The 19,844-nt window shown below is 36.4% G+C and overlaps 1 protein-coding gene across 1 annotated transcript in view; it reads right to left on the minus strand.

Annotated features, from left to right (window-relative positions):
• The window catches only part of LRRC2 (leucine rich repeat containing 2), a 55,923-nt gene extending 38,043 nt beyond the window's left edge, over positions 1-17,880 (minus strand). Inside the window, exons 1-2 of the mRNA XM_049795445.1 lie at positions 17,756-17,880; positions 7,390-7,600 (exon numbers count right to left, since the gene is read on the minus strand). Coding sequence (XP_049651402.1) covers positions 7,390-7,600; positions 17,756-17,880 — 336 coding nt within the window. The remainder of the gene's footprint in view (positions 1-7,389; positions 7,601-17,755) is intronic.
• Positions 17,881-19,844: the final 1,964 nt, after the last annotated feature.

Below are 19,844 nucleotides of genomic sequence, written 5' to 3' on the forward strand. Positions count from 1 at the left end.
TCTTTGAAACACATTTCAGTGCTTTAACTCACACATCAAGATGTTGTAAAATGCAACACGGAACAGAAGAGTGGGCATATGAAGAATGTCTAAATAAGGCTTGCCACCCAAAAAAAAAAAAAAAAGTTTGACTACTTTCTTAATACCTGCCAGTGTTTCAAAATTTGTTTGCCAAGATGGAACACAGTCCAAGGAACAGAAACATTTCAGATTGGATACACTCATATCACCTCTTGAAAGTCTTTTTTTAAATAGTTGACTTAACTTCCTAAGTTATTTCAGCAATGTGTGAGATTTTTTACTAAATTTCTTTAGGAAGAATAAAAATACTCAATTTTTAAATCTGTCCAATGGTTGCAATTAATTCTTGCTTTAGTCATGCAGAAACCTTTTCTTTAAGAATTCTAGTATTGTTCCAAACACACAGCAAATAAATTTGCTTCTGAGTAATTTTCAGACTATTCTGTTTGTTCAAAATCTCCAATGTATAACAGTTACAGAAACTAAAAGTTTTAAAGCCTTTAATTCTTACAAAATTGCTTTAGTTAATTGGCATTCAGTTCAGATGTACACATCTTTGTTTGAATCATGTCACCAAATTCCTTGAACTTGAAACAGACAAAAATCAATTCATAAAGTTGAAGGTCAGATCATTTAAACTCCACTTTATAAAGCAGCACATAATTTACCAGTCTGTCCTGAGTTTTATGTCACTATGCATTGGTAACACCTGGAATAAATAATCTGGATGAAGTGCTATCACTAACTTTGCTCCGCAAAAAACAGATGTAAGAGTTTCATCCTTTTATTCCTTTATAAATTCCAGATTTGTTTCCTCTTCATGAAGAATATGACACAGTAGGAGTGACTGTTTTTCATACAGAGGACATTGCCCACTTTTTTTTTCCCCCCTTCTAGATTTAATACATCCCCTAAGACATTAACAAGAGTGATGCATTTCAATTGTTTTTTATTAATTCTGGAATTCTGAACTAGGAATAGTGCTAATTAACTCTAAGCTAATTTTAAACATCTAATTGTAATTAAAGATATAGTGGACTGTTGATCATAAGATGTTCTTTGTTTGGTTGTTGCCGCTTCTAATTTCAGTTCTTTTCAAATTTACACATGTAGACACATAGCCTATATATGTACTTCTGCCTTGCTACCTGCCCTTCCATATTTGATATGGATTGTTTCATTTCTTGCTTCATTTTCCCACTAGGTGTATATTGCATTGTGATCCATCCTCTATATTTGTCAGTTTATGGCAGTTAAAAAATAAAATGCCTGAAATGCCTCAGGGCTGGTAATGAGAAATCTCTCCAAATTTCTGGACTGGGTTTCCACTCCTCCACCTTCAGTGCTGCACATTTTTCTGCAGCAAAATAAAAGAATAAATACCAACTGCAAATTCAATTAGTATTGTCTTTCCCACCTGTACAGAATTGAAAATACAGCACACAGGGGATAGCATTTAGCTGGAGTGTTACAGATGCCACTGTAGGGAAGAACTCTGATTCACAGAGAAAGCAGATGCAGAATAGTCATACAGGAGGGAAAAGGATGTCTGGGTAACAGATACCATTTGCCACCCTGTTTCTCCACAGTCCAGGTCTGTCTTTGTTGTTCTACTGACCTACTGGTTTTTTGCACTTTATTGTCATAACAGACCATCTCCAGCTCCCTACTGGCAGAAGCAGCAGGGAGCAAAGGGGAACGCTTTCCCCTGTGAAGCCAAAAAGCCTTGCTGTTCTCCCAGACTGTAGGGGGTATCCCACAAACTTCTCCTTGATACATTGAAAACAGTGCATCACACAAAGCACTGCCTCAGATTAAGGTCAAATTCCATTATAATTTTGGAAAAATCAAGCAAAAATACTTTTGAAATTATTTATTATTAACATAAAAAAGATTTTTTAAAATCTTTGCTTCTCTATTAAGGGTGTTTTAAAGCACCAAGGTATTCTTGTGCAGCAACTGAAATTAATTCAGACATGACCTCAAAAGAATGGAAGGAGGTTCCATTCTTCTATCAATTGCCCTAACTTACTTCTCTTTCTTGAGATTATTTCTTTATATCTTATAATCATATTTACAATTTGCAAATGTAAGTTTACCAATACTTTGTTATAATGTCGTTTTTTAGCATTGTCCATGTTACAATACATTTTATTTGTGTTGTTGTAACATAAATTGATGTGATATTTTACTTCATTTACGAACTAGATAGGGATGAGAACTGAAATTTGCACAAGCTTTACGTTTGCTTTACTCTCTGATTCCCTTGTGTTCTTCTGTAATCTGCTGCTGCCACGCTAAAGCTGGCAGCCTGCTGATAAATTGCTCCATGAAGACTGACACTTGGAGGATAGCCAGTCTTTTGCCTTTAACAGCAAAACAATACCTCAAACTCCTTTGATTTTGGGGAGAGAAAAAAAAAAAAAGTATTAAAAGGAAATAAATAGCAAACCTACAACCACTGTTGATTATACTATTTCTAATTAGGAGAGAATTTACCTGCTAGACATGAGCCTGAACTAAAACTGTGATCAAAGCTCTAAGAAGTTTCAATTCTGTTTCTTTTCCAGCTCTGTAGTTTTATCTATCTGTCATGGGTCAACCCAAAACCTTGGATCCAAATCTCCCTTATCTTTGAGAAAGTTTGGAGCTAGTTCCAAAACCAGTATATCTCAGAGCCACCGGTATTACCTGACTGGGTCAGGAATTAATACTTTTTGTGGGGAAAAGAAAATCTCTAGAAGTCAAATAAACACAAGAAAGATTTTCTCTGTCCAGTCAATGAAGCAATTCTACTTTACCCTTTGTGGCAAATAAATACCTCACTGTTACTAACAGGTGGGAATAACAAATGGAAATTATCTTGAAAATACACAGCATGTTAGACAATAAAACTGGGAGTATACATACAAATGTAGTAATTAATTTGCTGCTTTTTTCTCTGACAAAGGTATACGCAAGAAGGTCATGATTTACGACTAAAGAATTTTACCATTGCTCATTCATTTACTTGTCGTGCACATTTGACATTAAAGTTGTTTAAAGTAGGTATGCATCCAGATCCTCTGCTTAGGTAATACAGCACACGCAAGAAGAGTCCTGCTCTGTATTTGAGTGAATATCACCACTTTCCCTCTGCCAATATTGATAGCACATATTCAAAAATTTGTTTTTCTTGAGTATTTTCTGAACATTATTTAAAATTCATCGATCCACTAGAGAATAAACATTCATTAGTTAGGAGCAGAAAGTAAACACTCAGAGGGGAAAAACAGAGTTAAAGTGAATTCATTGAAAAATTCAATATGAATATTCATGGCATTATTTTGTTACAGTTTTCATTCTGCTCTAATAGCAGTGCTATTTCTCTGAAGAACTAATTTAATTCAGTAGCTACATGTTTACATGTACAAAGGATCTCAATTAAGTGTTTCATCAACTCTCCATCATTCTCTCCTAGGCAACTGATTCAACCATACAATTCAAGAGTCCAAAGTCCTTATACAGTTCCTTTTCTTGGTGGGTTTGCCTGGAAAACTCTCAGATAAATAAAAAGTTTTTCTGAAACATACCTTGGGAACCTCAAATTACTTGTGGCACAGTACACCATTCTTGTGCTGTCAAGTCCCAAGGGTTTTGCAAAGACAGGAGGATTTAGGAGACTTGCTGCTGGGGCAATACAACTGGCTTCTGCCCATTTTTTATAAAAAGAGAAAAGCCTGTCTGATTTCATTCATAACATCAGATTATGAGACTAGCCTATTTGTTATAAGACTTTTTCTTTCCTAAATACAAATATTAATTCATTACTGCTCTCAGCTGGCAGAAATGCACCACACAAGGGTGTAGACACTTGAGCCATAAATATTTAGTTGGTATGTAAAAAATGAGGCAAGGATAACTGAACTTGTTGTCACACAGCCTCTTCCAGGTGGAACTCTGACAGATGAAGGTAAAATTATCTCATCACGGCAATTATCAACCACTGCCCACAGCCAGAAGCTAACCACCCTGGACAGGCATGGCCAAACCAGTACCCAAGTTACAGGAGGACTTTCAGATTCAGAGGGACTCACTGAGTATATGTTCTTCAAGCATAAAGGCTTGATACTAATCCTACTTAAGCGTTGTAGTTCAGATTTCCATTAAGTTAGTGTGACCATGTTGTTAGAAAATGTTGTGGGTTGAGACATCTAGAGGCTCAAACTGCATGTCTCAAAAAATTAGCCTAAAAGTGAATGATAACTAGTAAGAATTAACAATCCACAAGGAATTATGGATCTGCATAAACAGAATACAATTTAGCTAGTACTCTGCCTGTATTTGTCTAGCTTAATATTCGTTCTATGAACTTTATCTCTCCTCAGATATGTTAAAATAATTACTTTACAAGTACGAAGAACAGTGGATCTCCACTTAATGAAAATATATTATCATTTCAATGACATTTAAGAGGTGGGAAAAAAATGGCACAGAGGTCCTGAAGGAAGGAATTCCTATTAGGAATTCAAGATGTGTGATCTGCTCTGATTTTCTCCCTTATAAAGGTTCTCAGAAGGAGATCTGAGATTATTTTCAAAAGACCACTATCCAGGTGATTTTCAAAACAATTGTCCAACCTACGCCAGGATATGATGGAGTGTTTTACAAAACCCATTTTTAAATTCATACTTAACAAAGAAGAACCAGTGGGGCATGGATATGGAGCACAAGACAATAGCATCTTTGCAACATGTCTACATTTTTACCATCTAGGCAGCCTGGGCACTGATTAGTGCCTAACGCAAGCTACCTTTCTAATTGACTGCAACATAGCAAATAACACCATTAGTTGATTTGTGGACTCAGCTCATTTGCTGCTGAAGTTTCCAATGAGAGCCTTTACTTTGAGACCTATGGGAAGGATGTAGTAAAGCCACTTGCTTTGATCTTGAAAAATCCCTATGCTGGGGATTACTCCTCTGTGAGACTTAACTTCACAGCATCCAGAAAAGGAACTGGTACAGCCCATAAGCAAGCCCCGTTCTCAAAATTAAATCTGTAAGTCATACCAGCAACCTACTCGGATTTAGCTATCAACTGTCTAGAGGATATATTACTGCTTCATTGATGAGAGGAAAAGAGAAACATAATAGAAATACTTATCAGCTAAAAGCAAGTGAGATAGGGGATCCAGCAGCTAGCTCCCAAATGGACACTTCACAGAGCTGTGCTGTTAGCTGCTGCCAACGGTAAGTGGCCAGCCAACAGCAAACCAAGCTGGTTATGTGCCTGTCAATCTTCACAGGCAATCCCAGCTCTGACTTCTAGAGTCTGAGTGTTTAATTGTCCAAACTTTCAACTCATAGAGCTATTTGTGTACAAAACATGACAAAAAAACTATACCACAATTGATAGTACAGCTCCCAGATACATAACATACAGGCTTCTCTGAGAAAACTGTCACATGTCCACAGATCTTTTCACATGCAAATTGCCAGCCTGTGCAGCTTTGGTTGTATAGTCTGCAAATTCATTTTGCCTAAGTGCACTTTTTTGTGAGAGAGTAATAGGGGGAAAGAGTGTCATGTGTGATTTTGTCTTTGGTTTAGAAGCAGTAGTTGAGATTTTAAAAAGTAAAATAAGTGGTATCATTTGTATAACCGATATAATTTTTACTAACTTTCTGCAATAATGCGAAATACACTTCTTTCAGGACTTCATCAAGTGGATTTTCACTTTTTTTTTAAATAATTTTCAGCTATAGGAGACGGGCAATGTTCTTTCTTTGATTTTGAAGGAGCGTTGGTCTTCCCTAAATAAAGCAGCTTGATTTTATCTTCATCTGCAGACACCTGAACTATGTCATAGTATCTTGTTGAAACAGGAAGCCCACTTTAACCAGGCTAGAGCTGGACAATGAGGTACAATGATTGTGTGATACGGCCACAGTGAGCATATGATATGGAGACAGAATCAAAGTGCATGGTGGCTAGAAGTGTACTGCTTAAGGTGGCATAATGTACATAGTAGCACACCGATAACTCTTAAGTGTGATCTTTCAGCATGCCAAATTGAAATTAAATGCTCCAGAAAACAGAGCAAATTATGTATGTTTGATTTTGCCTCCTAGCGTAAAGCCTTCTTTATGGTGACAAAACAAAATGTTAACAGTTTGGCAAAAGAGAATAAGCAGCAGAAAAGTTTAGTTATGCGGCTCTCTGCTCCCTAATGCACTGAAAATATTTGCAGTTGCTACTATATTGGTGTCTAAGGAGCTGTTATACCTCTTTTTTTCCTCCTAAGGTACCTACAAAGTTTACAACACAGGAAAGTGTGCAGTATAAGACCACACAGATTTAACATCATTTTCAATATCCAAGGTTCTTGAAGGATGAGACATGACAGCTCTCCAGCAACCAACCCTACCACAGGAATGATTGGCATCAGTTTAACAAATAGATGGGAACCAGCGTTTCCTATTTTCCAGAAATTTCCTCTGTTTTACGTTTATTCAACAAAGAACTAAAGTCAGAAAAAAAAACCCAAGAGCTGAAAAAGAAAACACCTTCATATCCAAGATCAAATCTGGGACAAAGTTATGTTTCAGGTCAATCAAAAGAATTGTTTTAGTAAAATTTAGCCATTTAAATGATTGACCATTTAACTTGCATTTTTTGTAATGAAAATCTCAAAAATACGTTTCAAAATTATAAACTATACACAAGTCAGAATTCTGATTTCTCTTTCTCATTAACAAAGTAGTGTATAGTCAAAATACAGATCAGTCAAAGCTTTAACAATTCTAGAAAACTTCAAACCAACACTAATTCACCTTTTGCTGAATTTCAAAATGAGATTAATTTAGAGCTCACTTCCAAACTGCTATTCCACATCAAATACAACTGCAAGTAAAAAGTGCTTTTTTCAGCAAGACCATTGTGGAATGATGCTATTACTAGTTTTGATTTGAACAGAGCTTGAGAAAAATGTTATCACACCATCAGAGCAAGAAGACAGATCTCTGAGTAGAAGACATCAACAAGCCAACAAAGCTGAATATTATTTTCATCTCTTTCCACCCATTGGGGAATTTCAGAGAAAGATACCTTATTGCAATATGATTGCTTATACCAAAATATTTAGGAGGGCTAAATTACATGTATCATTAGAGAATTTAAAATGAGCATATTTGAAAACTAAACCACTAGTTCAGGGTAAGATAGGAAATGTTTTTATCACTTCTAACACTGTGAAAAAGTATCAATTTCATATGCATTGGGAAAAAAAAAAAAAGAAAAAAAAAAAAAAAGGTTTGGGGATTAAAAGTTACAGTGCTAAGTTACCCAAACTCTTTAACAATAGAAACATATTTTCCATCATATTTACCATCCACTGCTCTCCAGAAAGCTGAAAAATAAACTTGTTTCTTTCCTTATTTGCTTCATCTGACAAAGTATGCCTCTTCCGGAGCTGAGGAGTATTTCCGTAAGTGTCTAAGATCTTCTCATCGGTGTTTACAAAGCCATTCTTGAGATATTTTGATTGAGGAATGCCTTTCTTCCGGCACTCTAGTATGAAATTCCATTCCTGCTTTATCCTGAAATAGTGCCAAAAAGGGTTTATGTGAATCAGCAGAAACAATATGGCAAGTGAGTCTTAAAGCTTGATCTTTGTTTGCACAAGTGCTTAACAAAATATAATTATTCACCTAACATATTGAGCATTTTCCATGTATTGAGCATTTTCAAAAAGAAAAAAAAAAACATTCCTGGAGTCATGCTTAGATTTTCTAGACTTACATATAGATTTCAGATGAGCAGAATTTCATTTACTGACTATAAAACAGTGAAACCCAGGGAATAACAGAAAAGTGGAGACTGAGCACACTGTCACAGAAAACAGCATGAATGATGTCCTTTATTTTAATAGGGTGAGAAATACATTCTCACAGAACAAGTTATATGCATAAACAAAAACAAGGACTTGGTGATATATGCAAAATTTTTCAGTTGAAATAAGTAAGAAGTAAGAAAGTAAGAAGTTAGAAATATTCCTTTTTCCCTGCCCTTTCCTGTTCAAGTATAATGATCTATTTTAATTTTTCACATATTATCTTCCAATATCATCTTAGAAGGTGGAGGTAAAGGTCATAGTTATCACATGCCAACTAATTTCAGATTCAATTTCAGTGTAACTTTAGGCTCACTTCCAGGGCAAACTTTTACCCACATAACTTCAAGTGCAAATTCAATCTGATATAATTAAGCATTGCCAAAAGCATGTGCTTTAATTTAAGAGAGATTTATTTCAGCTTAATCAATTAAGGAACAGGTTGATTAACTGAAACAAGCCTTCCTTATACCAAAATAAGACTCTGCAGAGCCCCTTGCATCATAAATCTGATCTCACACTTTGAATGCTAGATTCTTGTAGTACATGAGATTCATTTATGTGATCTCCACCCTTTGGAAGAAATTTTAAGCTAAGACCTGAATTGAAGAAAGACTTGAAGAAAACTGACAGGTAAAGAAGGGCACAAAGTTCAGGATAATGTGCTTCCTAGATAAAGTAAAAAATAGCATGGAAAGAGAATCACATGCAAGTTTGTAAAGTCCAAGTAGGAAGTAACTAAACCTGTACACAAATTCCTAGCTAAGCATGGGATTTTCTCTAAATGTTAAGATGTTAAAAAAATGGCAGATGAAACAGAATGTCTGGCTTTAAGTCATGTACAAGAAATCAGCTACAAAATTAGGTACAAGAAGCATGTTCAAAATTTGGTGAAAATAAGTAAATTTTGGACACTCATAGCAAGGTATGAGATAGAAACTGCAGGGCAAGGTATAATATGGGAATATGATAGCATAGATTAAAAGTCATATTTGACTCAATGCTATCAAAATATATCTTTAGGGATCAAAACTGCATGCCTAAATAGGAAAGAGACAGCTGTAGACTGTCCAGCACAAATTGTGGCACTTACTGGAACCTTAGGGGATGTTAGAAAGACCTGAAAGCAGAGAGCACAGCAACAGCAGGAGACTTCAGCCAGCAGCATACACACAGCACATTGACACACTGCAAACAATACACACTTTTGGAAACTACGTATGATGTTATCAGAGCAGCTAGCCTGAGAGACCACAAGAGGACCTGATTTAGTTTCAAGGAGCAGCATACTACATGGGTCATCAGAGAACTACAGAAAGCCCCTTCCATAATATTGACTGCAATCTATTCCCATACAGCGTTTTTATAAGGAGAAAATAAGGAAAAACATCTTCTACAAATATTTCAGAAGATGACCTACATATAACAGTGAAGTTGGTTAAAAGTGCAGCTCGCTGGGTAAAGTGCTAGCAGACTGCATGAAGACAGCATGACCTCAGAGTAAGTACATTCTAAAGAAGCCACTGTAAGGATTTCTTTCTCCCCTCATTTCCAAAAATTGAAAAATAAAAGAAGATAAAATGGCATTTGTGTTCAAATGAAGAAATGAGTAGGCTGTATAAGCTCTGATAAATTAAATGTAAAAACACAAAAAAGCGAGTGAAGTCACTTACTGCAAGTATACAAATGAATAGGAAAAGGATTTGTAGCATAACAGAAGCAGAAAGACTCTCAGAGAGATGGTGGGAGCAATAACTTATCAAGGTATGAAAGGAGCAGTGAAGGAATAGTTAAAGAAGTTATTGAGAGCTGCAGAAAAATTACTCATCCATGGCTTCAGTTTTCATTAGAGAGGTCAGTAGGTTCTTTACAAGTAGGCATCTGGAGGACTTTTTGATATTTAAAGTGTTGATAGAGGAGGCTTGAGAATAAAAAAAAATATATATTTGAAGTAAAACTCCCAGTTTCTCTCAGTGTCTAATTGTGGGCTGCTTTACACCACAAGCTGTCATATGTAAATCAGTTAGGAGTAAGAAGACTGGACAGACAAAAAGCATGCCCAGCAACACATTTAGCTCAAAGAATCCCTAGAGGGGTACTGAACCCGCTAGTACAGTCAAGGAAGATTCCACCACCAACCCACAACATCTCAAAAACTTTTCTGAAGCTACTTGATATGAAAAAGACCAAAAAAAATAGGTTAGAGCAGACACAGCTCCTTAGTCCATTTTATGATCCTTCAGCATACTGCATCTGATCCTTCTGGTTACAGAGGGAGAGACACCCAAGTACCTGACTGCACTAGGCAGCCCTGCCAAAGGGTACCCGCTCCAGCTGCAGTCTGGACATGGTCAGATGACAGAATTTTCCATACCAGCAGACATGAACGTTGAAACACCTCTTTCAGATGCTTTGACACATGAGCTAATTCGATTTTTAGCATTGATCTTGCCTATTCAGTCTGTCTTTTGAACCCCAGAGACCACAAGGACAACAGAGGCGAGAAAATGCAATAGCAAGAGATCACTAGGAAAAGCTACAAAATAACACCTTCACATACCATAAGAAAAATAAACAGGCCCAAACCACCTACTCATCTTTTTTTCCAAAACTCATCTACCAATGAGCACAGCTAATTAGTTATAAAATCTCCATATTACTGTGCGAGGTGGGTGGCAGGTGAAGTGGGCAGTGGGGGTGGGAAAAGTGAGTTGAATGTCCAAGGAAGAGAACAACAAAAGGATCTGAACCATTAAAAGGCAGTAACTGAAAAGGATGAAAACCCTGGCATTCTTTTTTTCTAAAATCTTCTAAATAATCCTAGCTTTACTTAACACTGCTGTACTGCTATTTCTCACATCCTCCTCCAGTCTTCCACATACAGCTTTTCTGTCCCTCTGCAAAGCTTAACTCTGTATTATTGCTCTCTCATTTCCATGGAATTCCTTCATTTTCTACCAAAGCAATAAACATTTGATCTCAGTGCATAATTCAATGCACTGAAAAAGTTTGCCCCCAAGATGCTTTTTTTGTATTCATTGCTCTTCACTCATACACACAAAAATTACTGTCTTGTTCCTCACGGTATAAATACTAAGAACATTAGAAACTTAACAAATGGAAAGAAGAGGTCAAAAAGTCTCACTCTTGATAAAAAGTAAGGCACTGAGCTGCTCTATTACACTTCAGCGCTGGCTCTGTCAGGTAGACCCTAGGAAGGGCTCAGATCTAAAATTTTACTCTCTCATAACAAGGAATATAGAACGGCAAGAAAAGAGCTAAATTAAAGATGAAAGAAAAAACTGTCCTCTGCCACTCTACTGTTAACATGTACAAAACACAAATCTCATGAGGTCATGACAGATTGTTAGCCAAATAAAATAAAATGCACATAACTAAAACCGCTGTTAACCAAATCAGTGAAATACTGACCTCAGAAAGGCATTAAAAATTAAACCTTGTTAGGTAGGAATTCAATGTAGATATCACACACTGATGTGGAAATCCTGTGTTAAATTTCTTCTTTACTCATACATTAAATGATGGCAACATGCTCTGTTAAGCTTTTAAAGAATGCCCACTTATGGTCACCAGGCTAAGTATTATGTACAAGCACATTTTGAACAGATGGGAAGTGAATTAATAATAGGCAACAAACATGCATAATTTTGTACAGTACATCTCAGAATGAAAACATGATATATCCCAAGGGCAGAGGGTCTAACAATTTATGACCCCTGCTTGTATCATTGAGGTACACACTAACAAAATTAATCAATATGAGCTTTCCTGGCTTGGAGGTGTGACTTACATCAAGCCTGTATGTATCATTAAGCAAAGATTACAAAGCTGCAATTTCCAGGTTACAGCTAAGATCAAATCAAAGGGATCTATTCAGCTACATGGTTGTCACTCAGGTCTATCATTGTCAAAAAATTGAGACGATGGTACTTCTTAAAGGATATTTATGGAAAAAAAAAGACCATTTTAAGTCTTCCTCAGGTGACAATCATCAAATAAAATAGAATTACTAGCACATTTGTCGTATCTGGAGGCTATTATATGAATCTTCAGGAAGACAGGAAAAGCATCTAAGCCATTGTGACAAACAGAAAAAAAAATATCTACACAAATAAAATCAGCCTTTAAATATGTGAATATACTTTTAGAGAAATAAACTTCTTATCTTGGCACTTTAAAGTCTCCTGATATTCCAGGAACACATTTTCACATACGACAAACTAATGAGTTGGTTACAAAATCACAGCCCTCCTGAAGTTTATGTCTTTTTATTACTATTAAGCAACAAATTATTTTGATCTTCCTCTAGATCTTGATCAAACAGTTGCCATCAGATTAAACAAAAAAATACCATTTTCAGTATTCAAAAAGTTGGTGTTAGTCAAGTCAAGCCTAATTTAGGTGGGAGTATGAACACACAAAAAAATATTTTTTCTGGACATAGGACCCAGATGATATCGAAGGTTCCAACTCAGCTACTTACTCCAGTATTTCCACTTCAATCATGCAAATAGTCCAACTAATTTTAAAAAAGGTTGATTGTGTGCTGCTTATGTTTGTCAAAAAAAAGTTATGTTTCATAACTTTTTATCTGTAACACAAAAGCACACCTGTCACTAAAGCAGACTGTAAATGGCATAAAGAAAACGTAAATTCTGGCAAGCTATTTCCCAATAGATTGCTGGTTTTCAGTAAGCTTTCAGGACAATACACTATAGATATGAAACAGGATCAGCAGGGAAATGGAATATTCAAGTATTTCCATTTTGGTTAGTGCTGAACTTATCTTCAGGTAATCATTTCCCATATATTACTTCACTATTTGAGTATATCTGTAGCAAAGAGATTTGACAAATCTAATGAACCTGATGCAAAGAATTACTGTAAAATAAACTCAGTGATTGGACCCTTCAAAGAAGTGACCAGCTTGGAAAACAAGAAGCTTTCATTCGTAAGGATTTCAGAGCCATCCCAGTAAATAAGGGTTTATTAGTAGCTGGGTTCATTTGAATGGTTCTTCCTTCTTCAGTTATCCACTGCTCAATGTCTGTTTAGGAGATCTTGAGGAAAAGCTATGCTTTTAGGTACAGAAAGGAAGTTTCATTAGATGGCACTGTTTCCTTTAAATCAGCGTGGAAGAAATAGCCAGGACACTACATGGTGACACCAGTTTAGTACTCCTGGTGATGTTTAAATCAGAATCACTAGCCACGCAGGATCATTAAATAATCTTATGGAATTTTTATAAGAGCAGTACAGTTAAACTGGAGCTCAGCCCAGACTAATATTCCTGACGGACGATTAACAGTTGCTTCAAATTCAATTGGATTGATCGAATTTCAGTCCCTCTGCCAAGCTCTTCCATGGGTTGTAAAGGATTGTGGTTGAACAGCAGCTTTTATCTTTCAACCCGTTTGCTTGCATTGTATTAGATGCAAGGTCTGTATGCACAAGTGCCTGAGAACAAAGGCAAATAAGTGGTTATCAGTGCTGCAGATCGACTCCCAACTCATTGCCTATACTTTGTGTTTGGGGCTAAGGACTCCCAGCTTGAGTTTTAGTCTTGCTTAGAAAAATTTCCAAATTGGGTATTGAGTGGGAGAATAAACTTCACAAATAAAATCTTTGTTTGGTTGCAAATAGAGTTATAACACTGAAGTTTGGCAGAGAGATGGAGACAAATCTATTTTATTAAACAAACACATAACATCTCAGGGGAAAAAAAGTCACTGGCTGCTTGTAGACCGAAAGTTACCTTTTGACATTTAACATTGAGGAAGTGCATAACTCAGAAAAGCAATACATGCACATTTAGCTAGCCAGACCTTGAAAGGAAATTTCTGGAAAAGAAACACACTGAAAGAGGTGGCTGAACAAACTGTTTTCTTTGCTGTATGATTGGTTGGTGGACAGGGGAGGCTGTGCCATTTCACAGCAAAGATTTAGATAGCTAATCTGGACAAACAGCTCTGGCATTTCCTCACTTGAATGCTTAATTTGTCAGCCTTCAATTTTTACCTAACCTACTTTTCACACAGAAGACAAACATGTTGCAATCCTTAAAATAATAATAAAAAAATTAACTGTGAACTTTCAGTCTCATTCCCTTTCCAAAAAAATGACAAGTAGGAAGGAAAATTTAATGAGCAATATCATCATACCACATCAAGTTAGTCTGACAGCGTTCAGGATTTCAGGGTACAATATAAGATTGTTCACCACTACCAGAATCTAGAAGATTAAATATAAAACAGTGCTATAAACACAAACTTCTTTCCGTAATACAGACTTTCATAAACAGTGTGGATAACCACGGAACAGTGCACATTCTTTGTAAAAGTTCATGTTTCATATCCTACCAGTGATTTAGAACAGGCTTGTCTGATAGGATTAGGGACATGAAGTAAAATGAAATTACTCCTGCACCACACTGTACTGTTTCTTTTTTTTTTATATTCAGTTGCTGGTTTATATGTGCCCTCCAGAAGCAGGGGTTCCTTAAACTGCCATACTTCCACAGTCCCACAAAACCAAAGGGGAAACAGAAGAGTGAATTAACTCCACCAAAATGATCTGATACCAGTATCTCAGAAAGACAGATATAAGCCTCTCACAGTATTCTCAGTAGACTGTTCTCCAGAATCAGCTTTCACTGGCTGGCTGCTTAAACATCTGTTCTAGACCTGTAAATTCCCAAAATCTTTACAAGACCTCACCATTAATGCAAATATAGTTCAAGCTTTGCTTTTATTTGTGAGGTTTTCCTCTTAGAAAATCTTCCGTCAAAAAAGAAAAATATCTTACATGTGACTGCTGACTGAGCCTGCATGAACTAAATTACCTTGCCCCAAGGCAAGCAAAGTTCCCTAGAGGTTAATTGGAATTTTTTCCTCAAATAATACATACTACATTTCAGAACATATTATCAGGTCATTTTGCATAGCATCATGGCTGATAAGGAGCTGCACAGTCTCAAGGGCATTAGTGAATTGTAACCTCTCTGAGAAAAACTGGATATTGTTTAAAAAAAAAAAAAAAAGAAAAAGGCAAAGCAGCCTCAGCAGGCCAGACTCCAAACTCATCTGTTACATGAGTATATTTGCAGAGAAACTCTATTAATTTCAGCCCTACTTGGGAATTCACTCTGGCTGCTGAGAAAATTAAATATCAAGAATCCTAAATGCTAGAATGCAGTCCTCAATTTGGGAAACTGCCTTCTTTGAATGTCTTCTGGGAATTATCATTTTGGGTGGCAACTCTTTCCAAAATACTTTCTTACTGTGACTTGACAGTAAGTACTAGCATTGATTTCAGTGGACCTACCAGACAGTGGTAAAATGTTAATCTCTGAGTAGAATACCAGAATTTGGTCATACACAGAACTCCCTAAAATAATGAAATGTATTACCTGTAAACAGGCAAACATTATTTCTATTAAGCAGTTAATTATCATTACAATTTTATCTATGCTTTTGAGCTAGCACAAGCAAAATCTTGCCCTAATTTTGGCTCAATCTTTGGAAGCACTGAAAAGCATCTAAGAAATAACTTGTAATGTGACCTTTAGTACCTAAAGGCCAGTGATCACTGCACACCTCATAAAACAAAGAGAATTTTTTTCTTCTAACTGAATTTTGCATTTTATTACCAATATTTTTATGACTTTGACCATTATTCTACCAGCTTCATCCATTCTATGAGGCCTGCATCACAAGAATGAACATGAACTTTGCCATTCATTTCAGTGGGTGAAATACTGATCACTTGCATTCAGGAAACAAAGTCTTATCTATTTCCTCCTTTTTTCCAAGAGCTCTAAAAGAAGTAGGACTAACTGGAAAGCAATCTGATTGCACAAAGACATGCAACAAGACAAAGTACCATGTGTAATTTGCAAGCTAAAGGAAGAAAACAAAAAACCTTTGTGAATGCTGAAAGTGCACTTGGAACCTTTTACTTCTTTGCATCATATCCCAAATTCCCCATCTCCAGTTGGTGCAGGCAGATAACAGAATTACTTTGGACCTCATTAGTGGAAAACAGTAGAACGTACAGTCAAGCTCCACTCTTTCAGCTGGAGGGGTCGCTACAGCCAAATAGCCACGGGCAGAAATGGCAGAGAGAATGTATTGTTTTTATAGAAAACACAAGTCACCATAAGAAATTAGGCTTAACATATGCTACAGACAAATAAACATGGGAGCTGAAATTAGCTACCTCAGAGCACATAAGGTTACCCTCCTTCACTCCTCCATACAGAAGTTCCCCATGCCTGACACTTGTGGTTTGCTTTGGTACAAGCAAACTCAGAAGTTACCTTCTGCACCACAGAAAACCAAAAACCAAACAAAATGTGGCAGGGGGATATTGACATTTAGGTCCACATTGGGATTGACTTTCCATCAGCTCTGAAGATGACTGCATGCACCATTAGAAGCTATGGGTGCAGATTCCTAGTCATAATATTCTTTTTATGAAGAAGGCTGCAGTGGCACCCAAAGAGCCACTAGCTGACATAGACAGCAGTAAAGTAGAGAGTCATCTGCTTTATCTACATTAGAATTGCACAAAAAGACTTCTTAGTAGCATCTGGGACAGAAATAAGGTTTGGTCAAGTTTCATCCCAAATACTTTCACTTCTCTTTTCTACAACAGTCAAAACAGCAAACATCATCTTATCCCTCAGCTCATACCAAAAAGAAAGTTCATCCTTCCTAGAGAATTAAAACTGAAGGATAAGCTTCCCTTTTCTTTTTTTTTCTTTTTTTTTCTTTTTTTTTTTTTTTGTTTGTTTGTTTTGTTTTTTGTTTGTTTGGTATTTTTTTTTGTTAGGATTATGGTTTTTAATGTAGTCTTTGGGTAGAGACAGGAGAACCAAGACTGCGACTATGGATGTTTTGAAGTGAAAGTTCTTGCAGAAAGGGCAGTCAGACTTTGTATTACCCTGGTCCCCTCTTAGCCCAGCCGCTCTGTTGTCAGTGTAGCTGCACTGGCAGTGAGAATCTGAGAGTGGGGGTCTCCTGAGATGGCCAACACACAACATGAAGGTTCAATGCAATGATGCTCTTAAACAAGGACACTGTTTAACCCCGTGCATTTTATTTTTAAAGCAGAAAATGAATGTTATTGCTTTGTTCTCTTCTCAGGGGGAAAATATGATAAGTCATATATTTCCAACATTGCCAGCACAGTATAATATTTCAATGTGTCTAATGAGAATGAACATAAAGAAACAAAAATAGTGCTTAAAGAAAACATAAATTAAATATATATAAAAAAAAAACAATAACATGATTAGTGGGTGTAAGCTTTATAATCAAGGCTTTCTTTAATATTTGGCCAAGAAAAAAATCCCCTGATAATTCTTTTATTCTATCCTCTCTCTCCTATTCAGATGCAATTGTATGTGTCCATTTATTTAATTCCTTTTTGTTTCTCCTGTCAACTCAACAAAAAGACTTAAAGTATTTCTTAGTACTGAATTTTATGAGCATGTTTTCATGTATTCCATAATAAAAAGCCATACTTTTATATAGCATATAAGCAATAGAAAGGTACAAAATGTGTTATTTTTCTCTTCAAATTAAATCTACACAGGAGACAATAAAATACACTATTAGTAAATCACTATCTACCTAGGAAAGAGCATGGACTAATGAAATATGAGCACAGTTTGTGCTGCATTTCTTTTACAATCATCTGAGGAAAGGAGGCAAGAAATCATTGAAATCAAACCCAGAAAAATAAATTCTAAATCATATGATAACGCTTAGTATATGGCAATGGTAGTAGATAATAATAATGGATTCCATTAAAATGAACAGCAGAAAAGTTAGCTTACTTCTCCAATGAGCTTTTTTCTAATCTTTCTTTCTCTTTCCTCTGACGTTCTTTGTTCTTCTTTACTCGAGTTTCCCACAGTCCTCTTATGAGAGAAAAGTCAAATATTATCACCTGATGCCCCATACTGTCAACATTAAGCTTCTCCTGCAAGAACAAACCATCATGAACACTTCAGGAAAGAAATAATGAGAAATAGAAGGAACTAAGACAACACATTTCATTAAAATAGCTGGGGAAAAAAGCTGAAGTCATAAGAAATGCTAACATAGTATGCTTTCTATCTTACCTCATTTGTCTAGTGTTTTATGCTGGCAGTAATCAATGTAGCATATAATTGACTTCTACATAAAATCTGTGACAGTGGTTATATGTTGAATTTTTTTTTAATTCCTTGCACTTTTCCCTTTCCAACGTAAAGACACAGTTGCAAAGAAATACTAATTTGGTTAAGTAACACTGATTAAAAATAACTTTAAAGACTTTGTATTTTTAACAATTTATGTAACTAATATTAAAATGAGAGCTCATAAAAAGCTTATTCCTTGTAAATCATTCAAAATCATTTCATCTTGGATGTATTGATCTTTATGCACCTAAGCTATCCTGTTCCAGTGGAATTTGGGAATTTCCAGTGTTTACATAAGTAGGTGCTTATCTGTGAAAGGCATTGAAAGACCAGCCCTGCAACACACAGTGAAAACTTACCTAAGGTAGAGATAAGGTGAAGGGTTTGTGAACACATGGTCCCCATTTATTAGTATGTCTAGAATTACCTTCCAACAATTGAAGGCTTGGTATCAATGTACTAGTTTCTGTGCAGTTAAGATCTGAGCTGAACAGGACCTTAACTCGCCAAGCTTTCCCTATTCAATTAAAACCACAGAAACTTCTTGCAGGAACCTTGCCCCTACTGAAGTCCATGACAAATGTCTCATTCCCTTTAGTAGGCATGATGCTTGAGCTTGGCCCATGTCCTGGTTTCAGCTGGGATAGAGTTAACTGTCTTCCTAGTAGCTGGTACAGTGCTATGTTTTGAGTTTACCATATGAAGAATGTTGATAACACACTGATGTTTTCAGTTGTTGCTCAGTAGTGTTTAGACTATAGTCAAGGATTTTTCAGCTTCTCATGCCCAGCCAGTGAGAAAGCTGGAGGGGCACAAGAAGTTGGCACAGGACACAGCCAGGGCACCTGACCCAAACTGGCCAACGGTGTATTCCATACCATGGGACGTCCCATCCAGTATAGGAACTGGGGGGACTGGGGGCGGGGAATCACCGCTAGGGGACTGACTGGGTGTCGGTCGGCGGGTGGTGAGCAATTGCCCGCGCATCATTTGGACATCCCAATCCTTTCATTATTTCTGTTGTCATTTTATTAGTGTTACCATTATCATTATTAGTTTCTTCTTTTCTGTTCTATTAAACCGTTCTTACCTCAACCCATGAGTTTCACTTCTTTTTCCTGATTTTCTCCCCCATCCCACTGGATGGGGGGGAGTGAGTGAGCAGCTGTGTGGTGCTTAGTTGCTGGCCGGGGTTAAACCATGACACCCGATATGAATGCTACCTTCTTTTTACAGGAGGAAAAAACCCCACTGTAGTATCTTTAAGAACCACAGGAGATTAAGATCTCGGATTTACATCTTGTGAAACACAGTATGACTCGCAACATAGTGTTCCTTACTGAACTGTAGCAATGGTTCAGTATCAATAAAGGAAAAAATCACCTACTAAATCACTAAAGCAAGTATAGATACAAATCTTGATAAAACAGGTAAAAGTGTACTCTCTTGCTTGGAGTCACTGGTGAGGGTACAATCATCACAATACACTGTTTTTTATTAAACGCAGTTAGATCGTCAGCAGAGGACTTCTGTCATGCTTACTTCCTTATAAAATGGTTTGATGAACCACTGCAAACAAGTCTTATAAAACAGAAGTTTGAAGCCTTTTAAAAAATAATTCCTTCTACCAACATAAAAGCAGAGAAAAGGAAAATCACTTATTTAAACTTTGCTTGAGGTTTCATTAGACACCACATTTACTATACCAGTCATAAGCCTAAAAAAAAAATTTAAAAAGGAA

The sequence above is a fragment of the Accipiter gentilis genome, chromosome Z (genome assembly GCF_929443795.1).
Source record: "Accipiter gentilis chromosome Z, bAccGen1.1, whole genome shotgun sequence".
Lineage (NCBI taxonomy): Eukaryota > Metazoa > Chordata > Aves > Accipitriformes > Accipitridae > Astur > Astur gentilis.